Raw genomic sequence first — 22653 nt, 5'->3', positions numbered from 1 at the left:
ACTGAGATTCTGTCAGAAAAAGCACATGGGGTTTTGCAGACCGCAAGTGGAAATGGACTCGAGATTAGAACTGAGACCACGTATATTTGTGAAATGAACTAGGAAGTGTTTGGGAGGTTTGGATCTTTTCACAGGTAAGCTTACTCATTTAGTTTAATAATTCATGGTGTATTCAATAATAAGAAGAAGTGGGGGGGGGGGGGGATATGCTGTATGAAGTAATGAAATTTTTGGATATGGTGCAGATGGTGAGAATATACCCAGATCATTGATATAACTTGGCCTCGACAATGCCCCCCCCCCCCATATACACACTACTCGGACTCCCTCCAGTCACTATCTGGAGGAGTAGAGGTAGCAAGATTATACACTAGCTGATCTGTAAGCCTCCTAGAGAGTTACCAATAGGTTCATTCCAGTGTACCAGCTAGTGACTGGCCTGAGAAAACCATTTTAGAGATATATACCCTCGAAATTCAAGGAAGATTGGACCTCGCCATGATGTCCATCATAACCTCAAAAGTCATCAGTCATACTGCATGATAGAAGAGATGTGGAAGGGTTGACCGGAATTTAGCTCTGGAGACTAAACATTGGTTCCACCACTTCAAGCCTCCAATAAGCAGCGTGGTGGTGTTATTGCACCGGTTGATGGGAGTCATCTACCACTTAGTATTGCCTGGTAACACAGAGGGGGAGGCATTCCTCTATGTGGTGTGGGCGCCACACCTAACTCTCTGCTTACATTGGTTCACACCTGGGTGGTTACCCGCAGTGTGCTTGCGCATGGGAGTTATACCTAGGATTAATAACAGTCCCACCATCGTGAGTGCAAGCAGAGGATTTGGCTGTCATAGACCATCCAGACTTCGCCAAAATTGGGTCCACTTGATTTGAGTGTCACCCATATATCAGTTCCAACAGCATTTTAGACTCCCAGGAAGCAAAGTACAGCTGTCTAGCATATCTGAGACAGCTGTACTTTGACAACCTTAAGGACCAAACCTAAGCTCAAGGATCAACTCTGAACTTTTAATAAACAAGCAGACAGTTTTCGGTACAAGTACAAACAGCAATATATACATTGCTCAGTCATTTCACCAAATCAATACTTTTATTTTCATATATATGAATCTGCACTTATTTTTAAATTACTTTGGGCTCATCACATGAGTCTCTTTTTGAAAACCAATAGCAATCTTTCACCATTGCCTCATTACTTGGGTTTTTTTTTTTTTTTTTGTTCACAACCCTTATTATTGCATAAAGGCTGTGAACCCTTTAACCTGCTCCTCACTCACTGCACCAAAGTTTTGCGGAAAATATTCAAAAACACCTGTGCAAAAAATTTATGTTCATACTAGTTGTCGATACTCCTCTCATATTCTTTTGATTTATAAATGCCTAAATGGTTTGTCACTCCCTTCAATACTAATCAACCATCTACTTCCTTTCTGAAACAAACATTTCTGTGATCCCATACACGGTAATCTAAAAGGTTGAGATCCGATGGATGTGGTGAAAAATTCAGCACACAGCCCTGGCCAATTTCTCATGCTGGTAGTACATATTCAATAATGTTTGCAGAGGAATATTTTCTAAGAGGCACAAAAGTTAATTTTTCAAAATTCAGGAAATGCATGGTCCAAGCAGCTGGTCAAAAAGGAGTCATATGTATATAGAAAAATGATTTTGGATGTTACTTTTGACTGCTCCATATATACTTTCATAAACCCGTAAATGGGAATTTCTGTTTTGTCTGTGAACAAATTGTAACAATGCAAATGGGAATGTGCAGTTAACCAGTAGCAGAACCCAACTAGTTACCCGTGATTTTCAAGTTCAAGATGTTGAATTAACTGCACATATTTCTATACAGGCTACATGCATACATTACCTATAGTTCTTTAACCTTTTAAAATTATTGTTGATATAAAATTTTTCACTCAGAATGACCTTATAATTACCTCCTGAAGTTGTGGTACAAAGACAGAGTACCCTGTATGCAACAGTGGCAGGTGCACTTTGCTTGAAGAAACAAGTAGTTCTTTGATGCAACTTTTGCTTTCAGGTGAAAGATTAATCTTTTTTGGTCATATCCCTTTAATCCCAATAATCATATTTAGCCCTACTATCCTAGAGAGATTAAAATAATTTTGTGTGACCTGAGTATTGTCTAGTTATACAAATTTGTATAGTTGAACAACACCTTTGAATCATGATGAACTGTCAACTCACCAACTACAATATTTCACCTTTTATAGCAAGAATATCATATTGTTGTTGTTATGTTGTTTAATGGCACAAGGGCTGCTAAGGCCATATTGTGCCTTATTCTATTTAGTACTGCAGTTGAAATGTTAAAATCTGTTAAATAATCACGTCTGCTTCAAGAATGCAAAAAACTTAGTTAGATTTGCATTGTCTCTAATCAGATGAGATAATGTTAAAGGTTCTTCAAGACACGAAAGAGAAGTGAAATTTTGTTTTGAACATTAATGTAGGGGTTACAATTTAGTAGAAAATGCTTCACCGTAAGTATAGTCTGACAATATGTACAAATAGGCGGATCTTCCCCCATGAGCAGATAAATATGGGTTAGATGCGTGTGTCCAATACGCGTCCTAGCCAGGGTCACCTCCTCTTATCTATTTGATTTCATGCTTGATATCCACAACTGAGGTTCCCATTAGAATTGCAGCAGCTTACTTCTGCCCTGAGCCTGCAAAATCTGCAACCATTGTTCTTCACACACATTTTTTATGTATACGGCACTTGGTATCTAGAAGAGCATGCAGTGGTCAGATGTTTAGCATCTTGATCTGCATGTTCATTTCCTTTGATGCCTACACGACCTGTATCTAAATCAGTGACTGATTGGTTAGCAGCACGTAACACAATTATCTGTAACCTGATTTGCTTCAAGACAGGGTGGATTGGCTTGGATGAATTTTTTAATGCTGTTACTGCACTCAAAGAGTCATAATAGATCATTGTTTGCTTGCAGGACAGATTAGTTACATGATCTAGAGCTATCTTTATTGCAAAAGGTTTGGCAGAATAGACACTGCATTCCTTCTTTTGTACTAGTTTTTGAGCCATCAGTATATATATGAAAACACTGAGAATTTTTAGCTACATGTGCAGAATGGAGTTTCCTGATGGTAAGATCTGCTGCTTGTTTTTCTCCCCCATTGTTGAAAAGAGAGATCACAGACCAGTACATAACTAGACCATGGAGGTTCATAAGAGTTTGTTTCCTGAAAGATATTATCTATATGTAAGTTGCAGCATTCTATTAGCTGTAGTAGCCTTATTCCAACTGGCTTGTTTACATTAGGTTTGTTGTCATAAAAGGTAGTCCACTGGGGCTCGAATAAGTATGGCCAGGTAGGACGAAAGGGAAGACTCAGAATTTTTGCTGCATAGTTGAGTAGCAACGTTTTCCTTTGAAGATTGAGTGGAGGTTCGTGTGCCTCTATATACAGACTATGTACGGGGGGGGGGGGTCTGAATGCTCCTAAAGCAATCAATCCTTGGAGCACTGTGATGGATAATGTCTAGTCAAAGTAGTGCACTTTTCCTGGCTGAGTAACATAGTGGAGCTCCATAACCCAAGCAAGATCTAATTAAAACCCGATATAATCGAAGCAGAGTGTATCGGTCAGCACCCCATGTTGATGAAGGTTAAATTAAACATCCTCAGTACTCTGAGGATGTTTAATTTTTTTAAGCAAATGGTTCTCAGATATGTGAAGTGCTGTATGAAGTTTAATTTATTGTCTGGGATTAGACCAAGAAATCTGATATTATTGGAAAAAGGTATGGAGAGATTTTTAAGTTGTAATTCAGGCTCGGGACAGATCTTACGCTTTTTACAGAAATGAATACAGTTTGATTTTTGTGCTGAGAAGCAGTAGCCATTGTGAGACATCCACAGCTCTATTTTATTAATTGAGATCTGAAGCTGTCTCTCGATAGAATTCATATTTTTTCCTTTGCATGAAATCATAAGGTCGTCTGCATAGTGATATAATTCAACTGTGCTTGAAATATCCTGGATTATGTTGTTTATTTTAATTAAAAATATAGTAGGACTCAAAATAGATCCTTATAGAACGTCTTCCTCCTGTGTATGGATTTTAGAAAGAACATTTAGATAATGAACCTGAAAGGTTCTGCCCTGGAGAAAGCTTTGAATAAACAAGGGAAGCCTGCCTCATAGTTCAAAGGTGTGAAGATCCCGTAGAATACCGAAACTCCACGTTGTATCAAAGGCCTTTTCTAAATCGAGACTTACCATAACTAGGTGGTAATTTCTGACAAAAGCATTTCTGATGTTTGATTCTGCTTTAGTCATCATATTAAAAGCAGATCTGTTTTCCTGAAAGCCACATTGTTTTTTATGCAGGATGTAACGTGAACTCTAAAAACCAGCTGAGCCGTTTGAGAGCCAATTTTTCCAGTGTTTTCCCTAACCAATTAGTTAAGGAAATTGGATGATAGTTAACCGGATACGAGAGATCTTTTCCTGGTTTAGGAATGGCTAATACAAGTGAATGTCTCCAAGAATGAGGATAAACGTTTTCCTGAAAAATTCTGTTAAAGAATATTAGAAGAGTTTGTAAAGCTGTGTCATTCAAGTGTTTCAGCATAATATAAAAAATACCATCAGGGCCAGCCGTACTATTGGGTGCTCTGCTAAGAGATTCCTTTAACTCGGTTATTGTAAAAGGCTGATTATATGGAAGAGAGAGAGAGAGAGAGAGAGAGAGAGAGAGAGAGAGAGAGAGAGAAATTTAACTTTCACCTTTCTGAAGTTGGATTTGCCTCCAGATTAATCTAGTATCGGTGTTTTTTGTGATGGTGGAAGCAAACTGTATCCATGAATCTTGTTTGGCCTTTCTTCTTATTTGTCTTTCTTTAGCATTGAGTTTCTTATAGTTTATAAGGTTAATAGTAGTGGGATGCTTGCAGAAAATATTCCAAGCTTTATTCTTTTCCTTTTTTTGCTTTATTACATTCTTCAGTCCACCAGCAGTTTTTGAACTTGCGTGGACGACTGAGAAATAGCTTTATCAGCTGCTGCTAGTATCTGTTTTGTGATATGATCAGTAGCTTCATCTACTGATTGCTTCTGAATGAAGTGTCTAAAATGGTGCTTAAGGAAAATGTTATTCAGTTTGGCTTCGAGAATTTCCATCTTCTATGAATTTCCAGATAGTTTGAAATTTTCAAGTTGTTATGTTGTTGTTATTTGGTTTTTAGGAGCATTAGCAACTAAAGCCATATTGCTCCGAGAATATGCCGTGGTCATTCCTTGACCTTTCCACATCCTCCGTATTTGGTGGTGACGGGCTCGAACTCCGGTCTAATCAAGAAGCGTGTGCTACGCACTGCTGTTCCTTCCCACCTGGCTACGGAGGCGCGAAATTTTCAAGTGATTGGGAGATGATCATTATTATGTGAATTACTGCCCAATGTATACTTGGGTGCAGAGCAGGGGAGCAGATAGATAGATCTATGGCAGAAGTATTTCCTGTAAGGAAATGTGCACCTGTGTTCAGCAGAGCTAGAGTGTGCATTAATGTTTCTATTAGCTGTCCTCTCTTATCCATATGTAGACTTCTCTACAAAGGGTGGTGTCCATTAAAGTCACCCATCAAACAAATAGGAGGTGGTATCTGGGCAAGGAGCTCATCAAAGTCTCTGAGTATAAACGTTTGATTCGGTGGAAGATAAATAGAAACAAGTGATAAAATTATTCCAAGTTCTATGCGTACAGCAACAACTTCTAAATAAGTTTGCAAGGGGATTTAGATGAAGCATTAATGGATACTAAAACTGCTACACCTCCATGCACTGCAGTTGCTGCATTCCTGTCTCATCTGTACAAAGTATATTTTTTACATATGGTGTCACTTGTGGAGTTAAAAAGATTTCCTGTAAGCAAACGCCTGCAGCATTAAGATCTCATATTAGGTCACAGAGCTCATCTGTATTTGTACACAGTCCTCGACAATTCCACTATAAAATGCACTGCATTGTTTAGGCTCAGTGATAGGATGATCTGGTTGCTTTTTAGAGGCAGTAGTCTTATGGCGATCTTTTTTTTGGAAAGTTTGGATGTCCAGTGTCCATCTCTTCTTCAGCATAACTTTCTTCTTGTGTCGTTTCATCTATGTCCATTACTGCAGCATTACCTGTAGTAATGCTGCAGGTGGCAGGACCTGCCAGAGTAAATAGTAAATGTCTAAAATACTGGTGTACCTGGTCTCCCTCCACGAGGTATAGTGTGGGCAACGGTGGGCCTCATTTGAGACCCAACGGCTAAAAGACCAGATGAACAACGGTACAAAACATTACACGTCACAATATCCACACACTTTTAAACCTCTGGCCTCTACAGTGTTCTGTATAACACCACAATGTATATTACGCGGAGATGGGGGAAACCCCTGGTGCCGTTAGACCCTAAACACACTATACACTACTGCAGCATTAGTTTGGTTCTTAGCAGAGGATTCAGTTTTTGCCACCTTGGTCTCACTTTGGGACTTTATGCTACTAGTAGAGGGGATGGAAATAGGAGTATTACATGTCTGATCTTTAATGCTTTGCTTTACAGATGACTGAGGAACTGAAAGCAGAGCTATAGCCCGTTCAGCAAGTGCTTTGTCAGGTGGAATTGAGTCATTGGTTTGAGTCGCAACCAAGCAATATTTCTTTATCACATTAGCATATGTACAGGCTGGATTACCTTTCACTATTTGTTTTCTGGCTTCTTGATAAGTCACTTTACGTTCGCCTTTATATTTCTGTATTTTTTTTCCAAGTTTACATAAATCACAGTTTTTCGACAGGATGATCCCCCTTGCAATTTGGGCAAACTGAAGATGCTGCAGTACAATCTGTTTGAACATGTTCTTGGGAACTACCTTTTCGGCATGCATTGCTTCCTCGACATATTGTCTAAGAGTATCCAAATTTCTGGTACTTATAATAGCGAATTGGATTTGAAATATAGGGTCGGATATGACAATTTAAATAATCAGCTTTAACAGTATTTGGCAAGTTTGGAGTATTAAAAGTAAATATTATGCTGCATGTTGGAATGAGATTGACATCCCTACAAGTCAAAATTCTCTTAGCTTGAATGACCTTTTGATCTTGCAGTTCTTTCACAAGCTCCTCTTCCATTACATTCAACAGATCCCACTCAGAAATAACATTTTGGAACTATTTAGGGTTGTGTGGGGAGAGATTTTAACAGAATTCCCCACAATGTTGTGACCTTTAACAGCAATTCTGAGTGTTTGGACTGTGTCGTTTCGACAAGTAAATCTCCCAATTGTAATCTTTTGACCATTTTAGGAGATACAGCAGCATTTTCTAGAAATCTCTTTATCATAAATAGGGAGAGTTTGCTCACTGGTTGACTATTTAAGGAATGAATGATTAGGAAAGTTGGATACTCTGGTTGTTGATTTTCTTTTTTTAAGTGCTTATGATGTGTATTACATTGATCAGAGTTATACCAATCTGTGGTATTTGAGCTCGGAGGCTCTAATGCTGGATAATTTTTTTTATCCATATTGGTTCCCTTTCACCCGGGGGGATTAGCTTTTCCACACACGTTACTGGCCTCGCCATGGGGAGGCAGGAGCAGTGCCGCTTGTGGCCATCAAGCATAGAAGTTAGTACGGTTAGTAAACTAACAAGAGTAAAGAAAAAGGTACTTTACTTTTCCTGGCACTCTTTTTATAATTTTAAAAAGTAGAGCTAATTAACAGAAAGACTTATGAAATTAAATAAAACAAGGAAAAACTGAGTCGCTCTAGAAAATTGCTCTAGGAATCACAGTAAAGCAGCACAGAAGATCGCTTGGCACCCAGGGCCTATCCATATTGCCATCAGTTTATTTTGTAAGACTTTGTAAGAGACAAGTCATAAATCAACCTGATTGCCCTGTTTTGAATGGAGTCTGAGAGAAGTTTTTTGGGTACCACCCCCAGATATGGGAATAATAATCCATGGTGGGGCAAAATTGAAATTTGTAAAAATTGAGTACTTGTTAAGAAGAAAGGTAACACTGCGAGCAAAAATGAAAACAAAAAATTTGGTGCTGTTAGTCATCAAGTGCAGTGAGCTGCAAAATTTAATGGTGAAACATGGCCATAATATATCACAGGCAAAGCCAGCTCCAACAGTAAAAAGAAACCATGCCTGACTTTCACACGTAAAACAGCTGTGATTACAATAAAATAAAAAAAAAGTCATATACTGTTTAGAAATTTTTGAAAAATGACTCCACATACAGAAAAAATAGAAGTTAAAAATGATAAATATCCATCCTCTTATGCTACTGGGGACAAAAAAAAATAATAATAAATACATTTTTTGTTTATACTCCGGCACGACAACCAAGTCAGTAGAGTTTACAATAAATCGTCAACACAAATATCTATCGTATTTAGTAGTCACAGGCTTGAACCCCGGTCCATTCAAGGAACGCATGCTATGCACTCTCGCTCCTGACCACTCGGCTATGTCAGGCCTAATTAGACACACCACTTTGTCATTGACAACTATGGACCTTTCACAAGTTTATTAAGTTGTGGTAAGATGTGTTAGACTAAATTAGCCAAGTGGCCAGTTTTGGATCCAAACCATACATGAAGTGACATTACGTCGCTGAGCTGTTATTCCTGCATTCTTTGTTTACTACCATTTGCATTTTGCTGTTATAGGCATCACAATTCCTTTTCCTTTCTACAGTTGTATATAAATTTCATATACAATAGAAAAGTATAATAAAATTATTGTAAATTTTCTACAGAATTTGTCTAAGGATGAATTTTTTTTATTTCGTATGATGTGATCAATACACGAAGGAACCAGTTTTTTCTTGCTTCCTTCGTGTATCGTGGCCGGGATATCCAACCAACCGGTTGGTTCGGCACCATCGTGATATCCAGCCCGAGGCGGGAATCGAACCCGCGACCTTTGGGTTGCTAGGCAGGCACTTTACCTACCCGGCTAGCCCGGTCGGCTAAGGATGAATAATATAAGCCAAGATATTGCCAAAGTATTGGCACTGATGGAATCCATACTGGTAAATAAAATTAATTTTAGATGGTAGGTTTCACAACAGTATAAGGCAGCCCTGTCACTGGAGCTATATGATTTCAACTTTCCTCAAAAAAAAAAAATAATAATAATAATAATAAATAAATAAAACTTGCATGGAAATTTGTCTAGTCTATCCATTAATTGTTATGGAATTTCTCCCACTACTTGAGGTCAGATATAAGTAAATAAGGGCAAACACCATAAAAAAAAAAGACAAATGAAAGAGAAAATTGCAGTGCATTTTATTTGAAAATTTCTTGTGATATGTTTTATTTCTAATACTAAATGCAATGGACAATAATTGGATAGAAGTGATAAGTGCAATGGACAATAATTGGATAGAAGGGATTTGTCTTGCTTTTTTTAGGAACTGGCCGGAAACAGGAAAAAAACAATATAATAAGGAAGTGTTAAAAAGGCTACACAAAACAGGAGCAAGCTCTGGAAACACAGGTTTTGAGAACAAGTGAAGAAATGCCATCATGACATGGAGCTTTCTTGACATCAAGATTGTTCAAAATTCTTCTAACATCCTTTTGACAGAAGACCACAGGAGGCACTGAGTCGAGTGTACTGGGAATGGTAGAAGGTGATTTACCAAGATTGTCAATACAAAAGTTAGAAGAAAAGAAGGATGCTAGTAAGCCAGTGCCATCTTTCACTGTGGAGGCAAGAGAAGTATCAAGTTTCATCTGGTAACACAGAGGGGGTATCATTCCTCTTCAGAGTGTGGATGTCAATACCTTGATTCCTGCTCACTTTCGTTCACATCACTTCGGTGGTCATCTCCAGTATATTAAGTACAGTCTTTCAGGCCTTGCACATGGTGGTGGTGGTGGTGGGGAATACCCAGAATTACTATCAATCCCACCATTATGAAGGTACAAGTAGAGAATATGATTGTTATAGAATGACATGACCGAAATTCGGTCCATCTGACTAATGAGCATCACCTGAATATCAGTTTCATCAACATTTTAGACTCCCAGCTAGCAAGTCTGGAGGCCTCATTTCAAGAAGGATGTAGAGCTGCTGGAACGAGTACAGAGAAGGGCAACAAGATAAGTGAATGTAACAAAGGGTTGCTCTTACAAAGAAAGAGCTAAGTTTTGCAAATTACAGTGTTTGGAGACTAGGCACCGGCGAGGTGATCTGATAGAGGTGCATAAACCCTTGAATGGTTGGAGCATGCTCAATGCCGATGGGATTCTTCCTCTTGCTCAGAATAATCACCTGAGAGGGCATAAATTCAGAATGAAGACAGATGTAGGACAGATGTGCGGAAATTTGCCTTTAGCCAGCGGGTAGTTGGTTGGTGGAACAGACTTCCATCCCTTGTTGTGGAAGTTGATAGCCTAAATAAATTTAAGGCTCGGCTGGACAGGTATTTTAAATGAACAGAGGGGGGTGCTGCTGATGCTGCATAAGCTTGCTTTCTTGCATCAATATGCCTCTACTAATGCTAATACTCAAGGTGTGGCCTGACCATTGCCTTATACAAAGAGATAATCACCTCCTTATCCCTGCTAACAAAATTCCTGAATATCCTTGACAAGACCCCATGATCTCCTCAGAAAACATCATAGCTGACTGCATGATTACTCCTAGATCTTCTTTCATTCTCCACTACCCGAGTGTAGTACCACTCAGTTGGTACATTACTCTGGAGTTACTGTGCCATATGCAGTATTTGCATTTGTCCATGTTAATCTTCAGTTGCCACTTCTCAGCCTATCTGCCCAACTTTTCCAGATCCTGTTGCAGTAGCATTCTGCCATTACTGTCATTAACAACCCTACCAAAGGCTTTGTATCATCTGTAAACTTAGACATTAAGCCTGAAATATGTTGATCACTATCCTTGATAAATATAAAAAAACAACAATTGGCACAACACTGAACACTGGGGGACTCCACTAATAACATTAGTCCACAAAGAGCAGTGTCCATTGATTACCACTCTCTGTCTTCTCCCTCTCAACCATCATTTTATCCATTGTAGCACCTTTCTCTTAATGCAAACTGCTCCAATTTCTACAGTAGCCTCCCAGGTCCAACAGTATTAAACGCTTTCCAATCAAAGTATATGACATCAAAATTATTTTTTGCATCTCCAGTTCCTTTGTGACCACGTCATAGTATCCAATCAAATTGGTCACACAAGACTTCCCCTTAACAAAACCATGCCGTGTCTGAATTATTACTTCAGTCTCATCTAGTTGATCCTGCAATGTTTCTTTAACCAGTGACTCTTATTTCCTCATAAAAGAAGTTATACTAACAGGTCTGTATTTGCTCGTGTCATCCATTGTCCACCTTTTTGAATTTAAAATATATTTACACAGCTCCAGTCCACAAGGACCTCTCTTGAATCCAGAGAATCTCATAATTATGGCTAAGAGTTTGATTACTTCCTTTGCTTCCTCCGTTAATATCACTGTGCAGTTCCCATTCACCCCAGGGGCCTTTGTTATTTTTAATTTCCACAATTTCTCCTCCACTTTGCTCTCTCCCTGTTAGAGTCTGATAAGCTTCTGGCCTCCACTTCCTTAAAGAATTCCTCACATGTGAATGAAGAGGAAAAATAACCATCCAGTTTGTCAGCTACATGTGCAGGATCATCAACATTCGAACCATCGATATCAAGTGGACAAATCTGATTCATCCCCTTCCTTCTACAGTTCACATAACTAAAGAAGTCTTTGTTGTTTTTCTTTGCATCCTTTGCTAAAGATATCTCACAATCTGCCTTCACTTGCCTAACCTCCTTTGTGACTTGATAACACACTAGCTTATATCTACCATAGGCTTCTGTGTCACTTGTTACTTTATAAGCACCCATGTACTTTTTATCTCTGCCACGAGTCTGTCTCATTAGTTCATCAGACATACACATGGACCTAAACCTTGAACGGCATTTCTTAGTCGGTATAAAAACCCAAGTAGCATCCAAGACTAATTCTTTGAATGCTTGCTATTTAGAATTTGCTGTTGGAAATATCAGCAGTTTGTCCCGCTGTATAGAAATTAAAAACTGTCTGAGACCACTGTAGTCACCTTTACAAAAGCAAAAACCCTTCCCTTTACCCCTGATAGTAGTGACATCTTAATAAATCCCACATAAATACACTCTGATCACTGACACCTAGTGGTTCCTTTACCTGCATATTCTTAATGCATGAATAATCACTGCTGATTATCAGATCAAGAGTATTACTCCCTCTGGTTGCCTCTCGAACATGCTGCTGTAGAAAACAATCTAAATTCACAAAAGTCTTGCTAGCATGTGAATGTTATTTGTTATTGTTATTTGGTTTTTAGGAGCATTAGCAACTAAGGCCATATTGCTAAGGGATATGCGGTGGTCATTCCCTGACCTTTCCGCATCCTCCATATTTGGTGGTGACAGCATGTGAATGATCAACCCACAAGTTCCAGTCTATATCTGGGAAGTTAAAATTCCCCATTATAAGACAATCTGATTTACTGGCCCACTATTTCTTTGTATAATTGTTCATTGTACTCATTTGGCCTATAACACACTCCTACTCTCAACTTTGCTTTCCCAGTGCTTGTCACACCAAACTGACTCAGCATTGCACTGGCCAACAATGTCAACTGGATGCACTGCCTTAGATTTATGTTTCTTTACTAACAGCAAAACCTCCTCCTCCTTCCTTCTTATCCTGTCCATCCTTTCTTTACACATTCTACTCCCCAAATTCCAATTCTGAATTACTTATATCTATGTTACACCACATCTTTGATATCCCAACAATACCTGCCTTTGATGTCTTGACCAGCACTCCAAATTCATCAAATTTATTTACTATACTCCTAGCACTGGTGCACATGCACTTGTTCTTACTTACCCTAACACAGCCCATGTATTTACTTGTTTCATGATGGCTCCTAACAGTTCCTGAAATCCCCAGCAACCTGCTTTCCATGTTGCTGCTCATTGCAATAGAAGCAGTGCAGGAATCACTTCCATATCTGCCAGTGGCTATTGTTAATCTATTACTCGGTAAATCCCAGGCCTGAATTGATTGACATGGATCTCTTCATCATATGTTTGTTATTTGGTTTTTAGGAGCATTAGCAACTAAGGCCACATTGCTCTGGGGATATGCGGTGGTCATTCCCTGACCTTTCCGCATCCTTCGTATTTGGTGGTCACGGGCTCGAACCCCTTTCTAATCAAGCAGCAGTGCTATGCACTGCTGCTCCTGCCCACCTGGCTACAGAGGTGACTCTCATCATATACTGCCTCCAATCGTGTCTCGGGAGAATTGCAAACACTTTCCAAATTTAACCCTAACTCACAACTTTCTTTCAACATTGACCTATACTTGTTAAGTAAGTCTACAGATCTCCTACACTTAATGTCATTAATGCGAACATGCACAACAACATCACCTTTTGTGCCCTTAAAAGATATCTGCTCTACAACATCATGAACTTTTGCCTCTGGCACTCATACCCTAGTCCTATTCCAACTATCCTTTTTGCACAATATATTTCCCATTTACCTGACAATTGAGTCACCGACAATAACTAACTCCTGTGTGACTAGTGCATTCTACCCTATACCTCAAACTCATAGACGCCCATCAGAACACTGAGTTGCCACTTAATTCCTTGACACTCTCTGCACCTAGTATACACAAAGACATCCTACTTGATTAGTCATGTCCTGTTCCAGAAAGGTCTGCACACATTTCACATTTTTTTTAGACTGTGATGCATTGAAGAATTTTCCCCTTCAGTTCTCTCCTGAGCCACATCACTCCCACTAATTTGTACTCATTGCTTTGCTGCTCAAGTCTGCAGCATGATTTCTGTTTCAATACAATTTAATTAACAATGAAAATTAATAAGATTAATAAATTTAATTGATTAATTGACAATACTATACTAAGCTAACAGATTCCTAATACAGTGTTACATATTAAGCTATCTAGTTTTACATCATACTTTACGCTATCAAGTTCGATATATGGTTAGTTAGTTATTTGGTTTTTAGGAGCATTAGCAACTAAGGCCATATTGCTCCGGGATATACGGCGGTCATTCCCTGACCTTTCTGCATCCTCCGTATTTGGTGGTGACGGGCTCGAACCCCGGTCTAATCGAGAAACATGTGCTACGCACTGCTGCTCCTTCCCACCTGGCTACGGAGGCGTCAGTTCGATATATACATTACACTATTCTGTATTACACTATTCTAATGTACTACAACAATGGTGGCAAGTTTCGAATGGTACAAGGCTCTACGGATACTAAGTAGTAACCTACAAATTCTCTCTCTAAATTCAAAATAAACTAAGAAGCATGACTAAGATTATAGAGCTACTTCTAGAGTATAAATTAATATGACAAGTCAATAAAATGCAAAAATTCATCATAAACTTATCCGTTTGCTGGAGCTTAAAGATCTTCTCCCACATGTGGTTAACCTCATTCCCAACTCTCACATATGGTGTACATACAGAAAGAACATACAAAGCTCCTTGAACATGGCACGGCCTTTAAAATGCACCAGCATAATCACTACTCACATTCCCTCAAATCACCAGCTGACAAAGTAGAGTAGAGTAGAGGGAGCAAAACAATCCACTAGCTGATTCAGCTGCCTCCTAGAAATTTATCAACTGGTTTGGTATAGTGGACTATCCAGAAGCTGGTCTGTAAACACCTGTTTAGGGCTGCACTCCATCAAATGTAAGAAATATTAGGGCTCTCCATTAGATCCAATATTCCTTACATTTTGGGATTTTTAGATCTTTTCACAGATAAAACACATAAATTTAATTTGTTTTATTAGTCTGACTATATGTGATATACACAATAGAGAAAATAAAAGAGGGGGGAAGGAACATGTTTACTGCATAATGGAGGAGATGAGGGGGTGCTAGGGATCTACTCTGGAGACTTGGCATGGGTTTCATTATTTCAGGCCTTCAATAAGCAAATAAATTGGTGGTTATTTTTAAAATAATGATTCTATTTAAATAATTTTCAGCAATATTCATTAGAAAGAAATTATGATACAATAAAATGATTCATGTTTCCTCAAGAAGTTCACTTTAATGGGATTTTACTGTACTTTCTATTAGCAGTAATAAATTTATTGTAATCTCCGTCAGCTTGTGCAAGAAATTGAATATGTGAACCAATTTCAAAAATATGAATACTTCCGTCTTTGAATAATAGGTACCATCCACATGTTTCTTCAATCTAGCCTCAAAATTTAAATTACTCACATTCACAACTCATTTCCATAAAACCCCTTATCCAGACTGGCAATTACATAACAAATCTGAATTTATATCCAAGTATCTAAGGTATGCTTTTTAAATTCTAAAGTCATGGATGCAGGAGACTAATTAGGTGGAGGGCTCTGTCACATTGATTAGTTGTATCTAAATTTGGGAAAAGATATAGATGTTTAAAGACTGAGTTTTCATTAGTAAAGGCCTATACAACCATATAATAGTGCCACTGCTGGAGAAAGACATAGTGACCTACTCCAGGCTTTTTTCACCGGAAAGCTTTATGAACGAGAGCAACAAAAAATCGATAATGCTAGGAAAGGTCAGTGGAACAAGGAGAAGGGATCGGCAAAGAACACGCTGGCTCAACACCACCAAGAGTGACAACGCCATGAGCATGAAGGACTTGAAAGAAGCTGTTGAAGACCAGACAGCATAGAGGCAGCTCGCTTGTTCTGATGACTGATGTCATCAGTCATCAGAACAAGCTGTGAAATGTTAAATGATTTTTGTTCTGTATTTCTGAACATAGTTGCAGTTATAGATGCAGAAATACAAAAATTCCACCATTTTGAAAAAGGAAGGAGAGTACAGTGTTAGTGTGAATAATTTACATTGGTGTTAAGTACCGAGGTAACCTAAGTTGTCTTGCAGCTTATCATAACCTGTAGGCCTGTTTTAGTGATGAAAGAATTCCCCATCACACAGACTGACATAAGCCACAATACTGGGGTGAATACAAGTTTCTTCATTATTTCTTCATTTATAAGTTTCATGAATGAAAAATCAAGAATAACTAAAGAGAAACCACTATAACTTTGAGGCTAGCAGCAACTTCTTCAAATTTGATTCCTATTGTAGGAATCAAATATCATTATTATCATTATCATTAGTAGAGGCACATGATGCAAGAAAGCAAGCTTATGCAGCATCAGCTAAAAAAATAAACCCTCCCATTTCATTCCTCCATTCGTTCCAAATGCCTGTCCAGCTCAGCCTTAAATTTATTTAGGCTATTAGCTTCCACAACAAAAGATGAAAGCCTGTTCCACCAATCAACTACCCGCTGGCTAAAGGCAAATTTCCACACACAACTATCTTTCCTCAATTTGAAACTGTGCCCCATCAGGTTCTTAGTCTGAGCAAGACAAAGAATCCCATCAACATTCAGCTTGTTCAACCCATAATATAGAGCTTCCCAAGTGAAGCTGAAAAATGTGTTTTAAGAAAAAGTGAGTGACACTTAGGCAGAAATAACCTGCCAAATCAATCTGATCGAGAAAACATTTGAAGTGAATTTTTTAAATTTATTATTTTTTAAAGCCTAACGAATTGAAGCCTTATCTTCACAATTATTATAAAGTCCAATTCAACCCAATTAGCAGTCCAGAATTAAATACTTTATCTGACAATCTCAATGTTCAATTCTATTTAAAAAAACAAAAAAAAACCTACCTTCATGGTTTTCAAATATACAATGCTCATTCAATATATGAGATCCAGTAAGCTTAATATCTTGAGGAACATTTGCATCTGGTCGTCCAACTCTGAAAATATATTGTTAAAACATCAGTTTTCAATTCATGGTCTTTACAAATGTCAGAAAAACTTGTTGTTCAAAATTCGTTACTAAGAGGAATTTTTAAAATACCCATGTTTGTATAAAGTTTAAAAATATTTTATGAAAAATATTTCATATTAATTTAAAAAATGTAAATTATGTTTAATTACGAATTTAGACCTAGGAATTCTTTGAATTTAAAATGCATTTTATCAGATTGAACAATTAATATTTAATGCTACAGTAGACTGATTTTGAAAGAATATCTTGGAAAGCACTTATCTTGATGAGACTACCTTGTCTCATCAAGATAAGTGAAGCTCCAAGTGAGTCCATGAGTGAGATAGCAGAATCTCTTTCATACATGGAAGAAAGTTGGAAAATAAGCAATTAGGTTGATGAATGAGCAGTGATGTTTTTAGGGAAGAAATGCTCTTAATAATGGAGTATGGGTATGCTTGGGTAAGGCAAATTCACAAAATGCTATAAACGTTTGATGAAATCTACTGTTTTAAAAGACACTTGCATCACCACATAAGCATTACTCTAATGCCCTGGGAGAGATGACTCTTTTCAGCCACAGATGGCAACTCACATAGAGAAGACCACACAGAAATCAAAGTGTGCCTCCACATTAACTATCCTGAGATCGGCACCCATGGAAGAAATAAAAGTAGTGAATTTGCTAACAATGTGACTCCTAATGTGAGTGATGAATCTGGTAAGAGGAGAATCACAGATAACCAAGTCAAAAATGCACAATTCTCAGAAGCATAAACAATCTCATGAGGTTATGGTCACTGTAAAGAAGAAAACAAAAAAATGCCATTTTAAACATAACACTAAGAGTTAGTAAGCAAGAAAAATCAGCAGCAGAAATGGAATGTTCAAATATCAGTATAATTGAAATATATGAAACATGTGAGAAAGATACATAAGCAGAATGGTTGAGCCAAAGAAGAAAAGAAGAAGGAATAGAAAAATAGTGTAAGAAGGAATCATGGCACACACCCTGGTCTCTACTATTGGCAATGAAGACCCATGGGGCATCGTGTTCCGCATCGTCACCAATAGGCTGCCTAGAGGTGAGGTTCTTAATACAACTCTCAAACCGGATGGCTCTTCAACCTTTACCTGGTCTGACTCAATAAACAATATTCTTGATTCCATTTACCCTACTGAATTTTCAGCGATGTCACTGGAGCAACAGCAGTTCATCGACAGTAATCGAGCTTATCAGCCAGAGGCTACGGAACCGCCCTTCACTATGTTAGAGATGAATATGGCTCTGGCTAAAATGAAAGATGGCAAAACGCCAGATGCTGACTTACTCGAAGTCGACATAGCCAAGAAATTCGCTGAAAGCTACCTCACCACACTCTTGAGCCTCCTCAACAGATGCCTTGCTGAAGGAACTTTCCCTGTACCCTGGAAGACTGCTACTCTCAAGCTGATTCTGAAAAATCCAGATAAACCACCCCAACTTCCTGCCTCCTACCGACCAATTGCTCTGTTCTCTGTTTTGGCCAAGCTTCTAGAACAACTTCTGCTGTATCGCCTTTCCATCTGCTATACCGATAAGCAACTCAACTCACCTCACCATGTCAGTTTGGATTCAAGACAGGCTCCAGCACTGAAGATGCTATACACAACTTGATTACCCAGGCCACACATACAACTTCAAAGTATACTCTAGCCATCATGGTGGACTTTGCTGGTGCCTTCTATCGACTGTGGTGGCCCAGTGTTCTTCGGAGGCTTCGGCAGGCAAACACGTCCAAAAACCTATACAATAGTCTAAAATCCTATCTCAGCAATAGAAAATTACAAGTTGTAAGCAAATACCAGACTATGACAAGATGCGTTCACCAGGGTTGCCCCAGGGCTCTGTCCTTGGGCCATTCCTCTGATCCATTGTTCTGGACGAGTTCCTGGGGTTTCACCTGGGTGGAGCTAGACCCTTAGCCTTCGCTGATGATCTTGTTCTGGTGGTTCAAGGTGACACAAGAGTGGCACTGGAAGCAAAAGAAAATACAGCTCTGGAAAAGCTCCAAAACTGGGCAGCACTCCACAACCTCTCCATTTCTGGTGAGAAAACAAAATCGATTCTCCTCAAGGGAAAGCTACAAATATGCAGGCCTCCAACAATGAAGTTAAATAACATCCCTATACGTCTCTACACAGAAGTCAAATACCTAGGAATCTACATTGACACCAGACTTACCTTTCACCCTCATCTGAAGTACTTATCCACAAAAATCTGAAAGTATACAGCTACGATAAGAAGAGTCAGCAGAGCGGACTGGGGTTTGAAGCATAAAGCTTTGTCTCTCATCTATAAAGTGGCGTTTCTCCCAATTGTGTGTTATGGAGCCTCAGTTTGGTGTACAAAGGCCATCTCTGAAAAGAACAAGTGTAAACTTGACTCAATACAAAGATTCATGCTGTTGTCTATCTGCACGGCATGTCACACTGTCAGCACCCCTGCCCTACAGGTTATTACTGGATGCTTGCCACTCTATCTTGAGGTGATTAAACGGGGACTTTACCATCGATTAAAGAAGGGAATTCCGAAACAGTTGTTAAATCTTCAACTGCAGCTTACCAATGACCTGAAACATGAAAGAAAACGTATATTCGAACACCTTTAAGGACTTTGGCAACATTCATGGGAAACCACGCCCAAAGGAGAAATTACCAGAAGATTCCTCCCATCCATTGACATGACTTTCTCAAAGTCTCCTTCCTGGTTTTCACCTGGTCTGCAAGTTAAATTCCTGATCACAGGACATGGGCCCTTTCAACAGAAATTGACAGCAATGGGAATTGAAAGCAATCCATTCTGCCACTGTGGCGAAGAGGAGTCATGGGGGCATCTCATGTATGAGTGCCCTGCTTACGATGATTGTAGGCTCAAATTTTTTACTGAAATCCAGGATAACCCTCGTAACCATGAAACATACCTGCTTCAGAAGGAAACAACATACAAAGCTTTAACGAGTTACGCACAAGCTGTCTTTACCATCAGACGGGCAAAGTTTGCTGAACTTAGAGCTGCTCAGAACAACGACCTTCAAGTGCAAACACAAACTGGGGTCGGATAGCATTTTCCCAACTGATAAAAGAGTAAGACTGAAGATTAAAATACTATGCTGGCATCATGGTTGGCACTCCTTGAGAAGCTGACTCCCAGAGAGTGCTTGGCCTTTGGCACTCGCATAGTGGCTCCTGCCCCTGTGACTTTTGATACCTCTATCGATCCCCTATTTCTCCTTACTCGGGTGGACTGCCTTCTCTATCTGTCCACTTTAGCTTGTTCCTCACATTCAGACCCCCTTCCTCTTGTTCCCCAGGCCTTCTCTTCTCTTCCTTTTTTTTTTTTTTTTTTTAAACTTGGTCTTCGTCCAGGATGCTCAGGCGACCCTGGCCGAGACCAGCCAGAGAATAAAGGGCAGCCTGGCTACCTCCTAGCGGTGTGTGCAGGCAACGTGAGGTCCCACCAGGGGCCCCGTGGCCAAATGCCAGGACACCCAACGGAACCTAACACAATATGCCATATACAACAGACAACACTTTTCCGGCATTTACAGTAGTTCTGTATCTCTTCACAGCATACATATGGCGCAGATGTGAGAAATCACAGGTGGCACCTGACCCTAACACTATGCACTATGTACTCTTATCTGGTTATCAGCAGTGATCATTCATGTATTAAGAATTTGCAGATAAAGGAACCACTAGGTGGATCACAGTGTACTGATGCGGGATTTGCTTAAAGATATAATTACCATCAGGTGTAAAGGAAAGTGTTTTTGCTTCCGTAAAGGTGAGTACAGTGGTCTCGGGCAGTTTTTAAATTTTATACAGTGGGCTCAACTGATGATGTTGGATCAACAGCAAATTCTAAGTGGGAAGCATTCAAGGGATTAATAATGGAAGCTACTAAAAGTTTCATACCTATTAAGAAATACTGTTCAAGGTTTAAGGTAAATGGTTGTCAAATGAACTAATGAGACTCATGGCAGAGAAGAAAAATGCATGGGTTGGATATAAATTTTCAGGTGACACAGAAGCCTATGGCAGATATAAGCTAGTCTGCAATCAAGTCACAAAGGAGGTTAGGCAGGCGAAGGCAGATTACGAAAAATCTTTGGCAAAGGATGCTAAGAAAAATAGCAAGGATTTCTTTATTTATATAAACTCTAAAAGGAAGGGGATGAATCTGATTGGTCCACTTGATATCGATGGTTCGACCGTTGATGATCCTGCTCAGATAGCAAACAAACTGAATGAGTATTTTGCATCTACATTCACACATGAGGAGTTATTAAGGTTTGAAAATGCCAGAAGGTTATCAACTCATAGCAGGGTGCTTAATGATTTTAATAACTTAGAGCAAAGTGGAGGAGAAATTGTTGAAGTTAAACATAAGAAAGGCACACATAAGAAAGGATGGGATCTATCCAGTTATATTAAAGGAGGCGGCAAATCCTTAGCCATAATTATGAGAACATCCTTGGACTCACGGAAGGTCCCCACGGACAGGAGAGTGAAAATGTATCCCCAATTCACAAAGGGGGATCGAAGGGTGACACGATTAATTACAGACCAGTTAGTTCAACTTCTGTTCTGGGTAAAATGATAGAGTCACTGGTTAAAGATGCATTGCAGGATCATCTAGACAAGACTGCAGCAATAATTCAGACACAGCATGGGTTTGTTAAGGGAAAGTTTTGTCTGACAAATTTGATAGGATATTATGATGTGGTTACAAAAAGACTGGATGCAAAAAATAATTTTGATATCATATATTTGGATTTCAGGAAATCTTTTGACACTGTTGCAAATGGAAGACTACTGTGCAAATTGCATAAGAATGGTATTAAGGGTAAATTGCTACAATGGATAAAAGGATGGTTGAGTGGGAGAAGACAGAGGGTGGTAATAAATGTGTGTTGCTCTTCGTGGACTAATGTTATTAGTGGAGACCCACAGGGTTCGGTGTTGGGTCCACTGTTGTTTTGTATATTTATCAATGATATTGATGAAGGTATATCAGGCTTACTGTCAAAGTTGGCAGATGATACAAAGTTGGCAGGGTTGTTAATGGCAGTGTGCTACTGCAACAGAATCTAGAAAATTTGGGCAGATGGGCTGAGAAGTGGCAACTGAAGTTTAACCTTGAAAAATGCAAAGTACTGCGTATGGGTAGAAGTAACCCCAGAGAAATGTACCAACTGTGTGGTACTACACTTAAGGTGGTAGAAAATGAAAGAGACCTGGGAGTAATTGTGCAGTCAGATATGAAGTTTTCTGAGCAATGCAGACAGGTGGCCAGGGCAGATCATGGGGTTTTGTCAATAATATATAGAAATTTTGCTAGCAGGGAAAAGGAGGTGACTGTCCCTCTGTATAGGGCAATGGACTGTAAGTAGTACAAGTGGTATGTATACATGGGAGACTGTCAACAGGAGAGGGGGGGGGGAGTATGCTCTTATTTAAAGAGCACATAAAATCTAAGTCATTAACATAGGTAGCCAGTGCAGAATTGAATCAATTTGGTGTCACCTAAGCACTGCAAAAACAAAAATGAGAGTATGGGCGAGTTATAGATCTAATGGCTGATAAGAATAATAAATACCTATATAGACAGAGAAGGGAGGCAGGCAGGGATTTTATCTTTCCA

General features: G+C 39.1%; 1 protein-coding gene across 4 annotated transcripts in view; it reads right to left on the bottom strand.

Annotated features, from left to right (window-relative positions):
- The window catches only part of unc-104 (kinesin family member unc-104), a 1041320-nt gene that overhangs the window by 649920 nt on the left and 368747 nt on the right, over positions 1 to 22653 (bottom strand). For all 4 annotated transcript variants that reach the window (XM_090382707.1, XM_090382708.1, XM_090382709.1 and 1 more), the window contains exon 15: positions 16862 to 16953. In XM_090382707.1, coding sequence (XP_090238833.1) covers positions 16862 to 16953 — 92 coding nt within the window. The remainder of the gene's footprint in view (positions 1 to 16861; positions 16954 to 22653) is intronic.

This window comes from Mastigoproctus giganteus, chromosome 10 (assembly GCF_048544385.1).
Source record: "Mastigoproctus giganteus isolate SK-2022 chromosome 10, ASM4854438v1, whole genome shotgun sequence".
Lineage (NCBI taxonomy): Eukaryota > Metazoa > Arthropoda > Arachnida > Uropygi > Thelyphonidae > Mastigoproctus > Mastigoproctus giganteus.
Note: the sequence above shows the minus strand (reverse complement) of the source record. Positions and strands in the feature narration are given on the sequence as shown.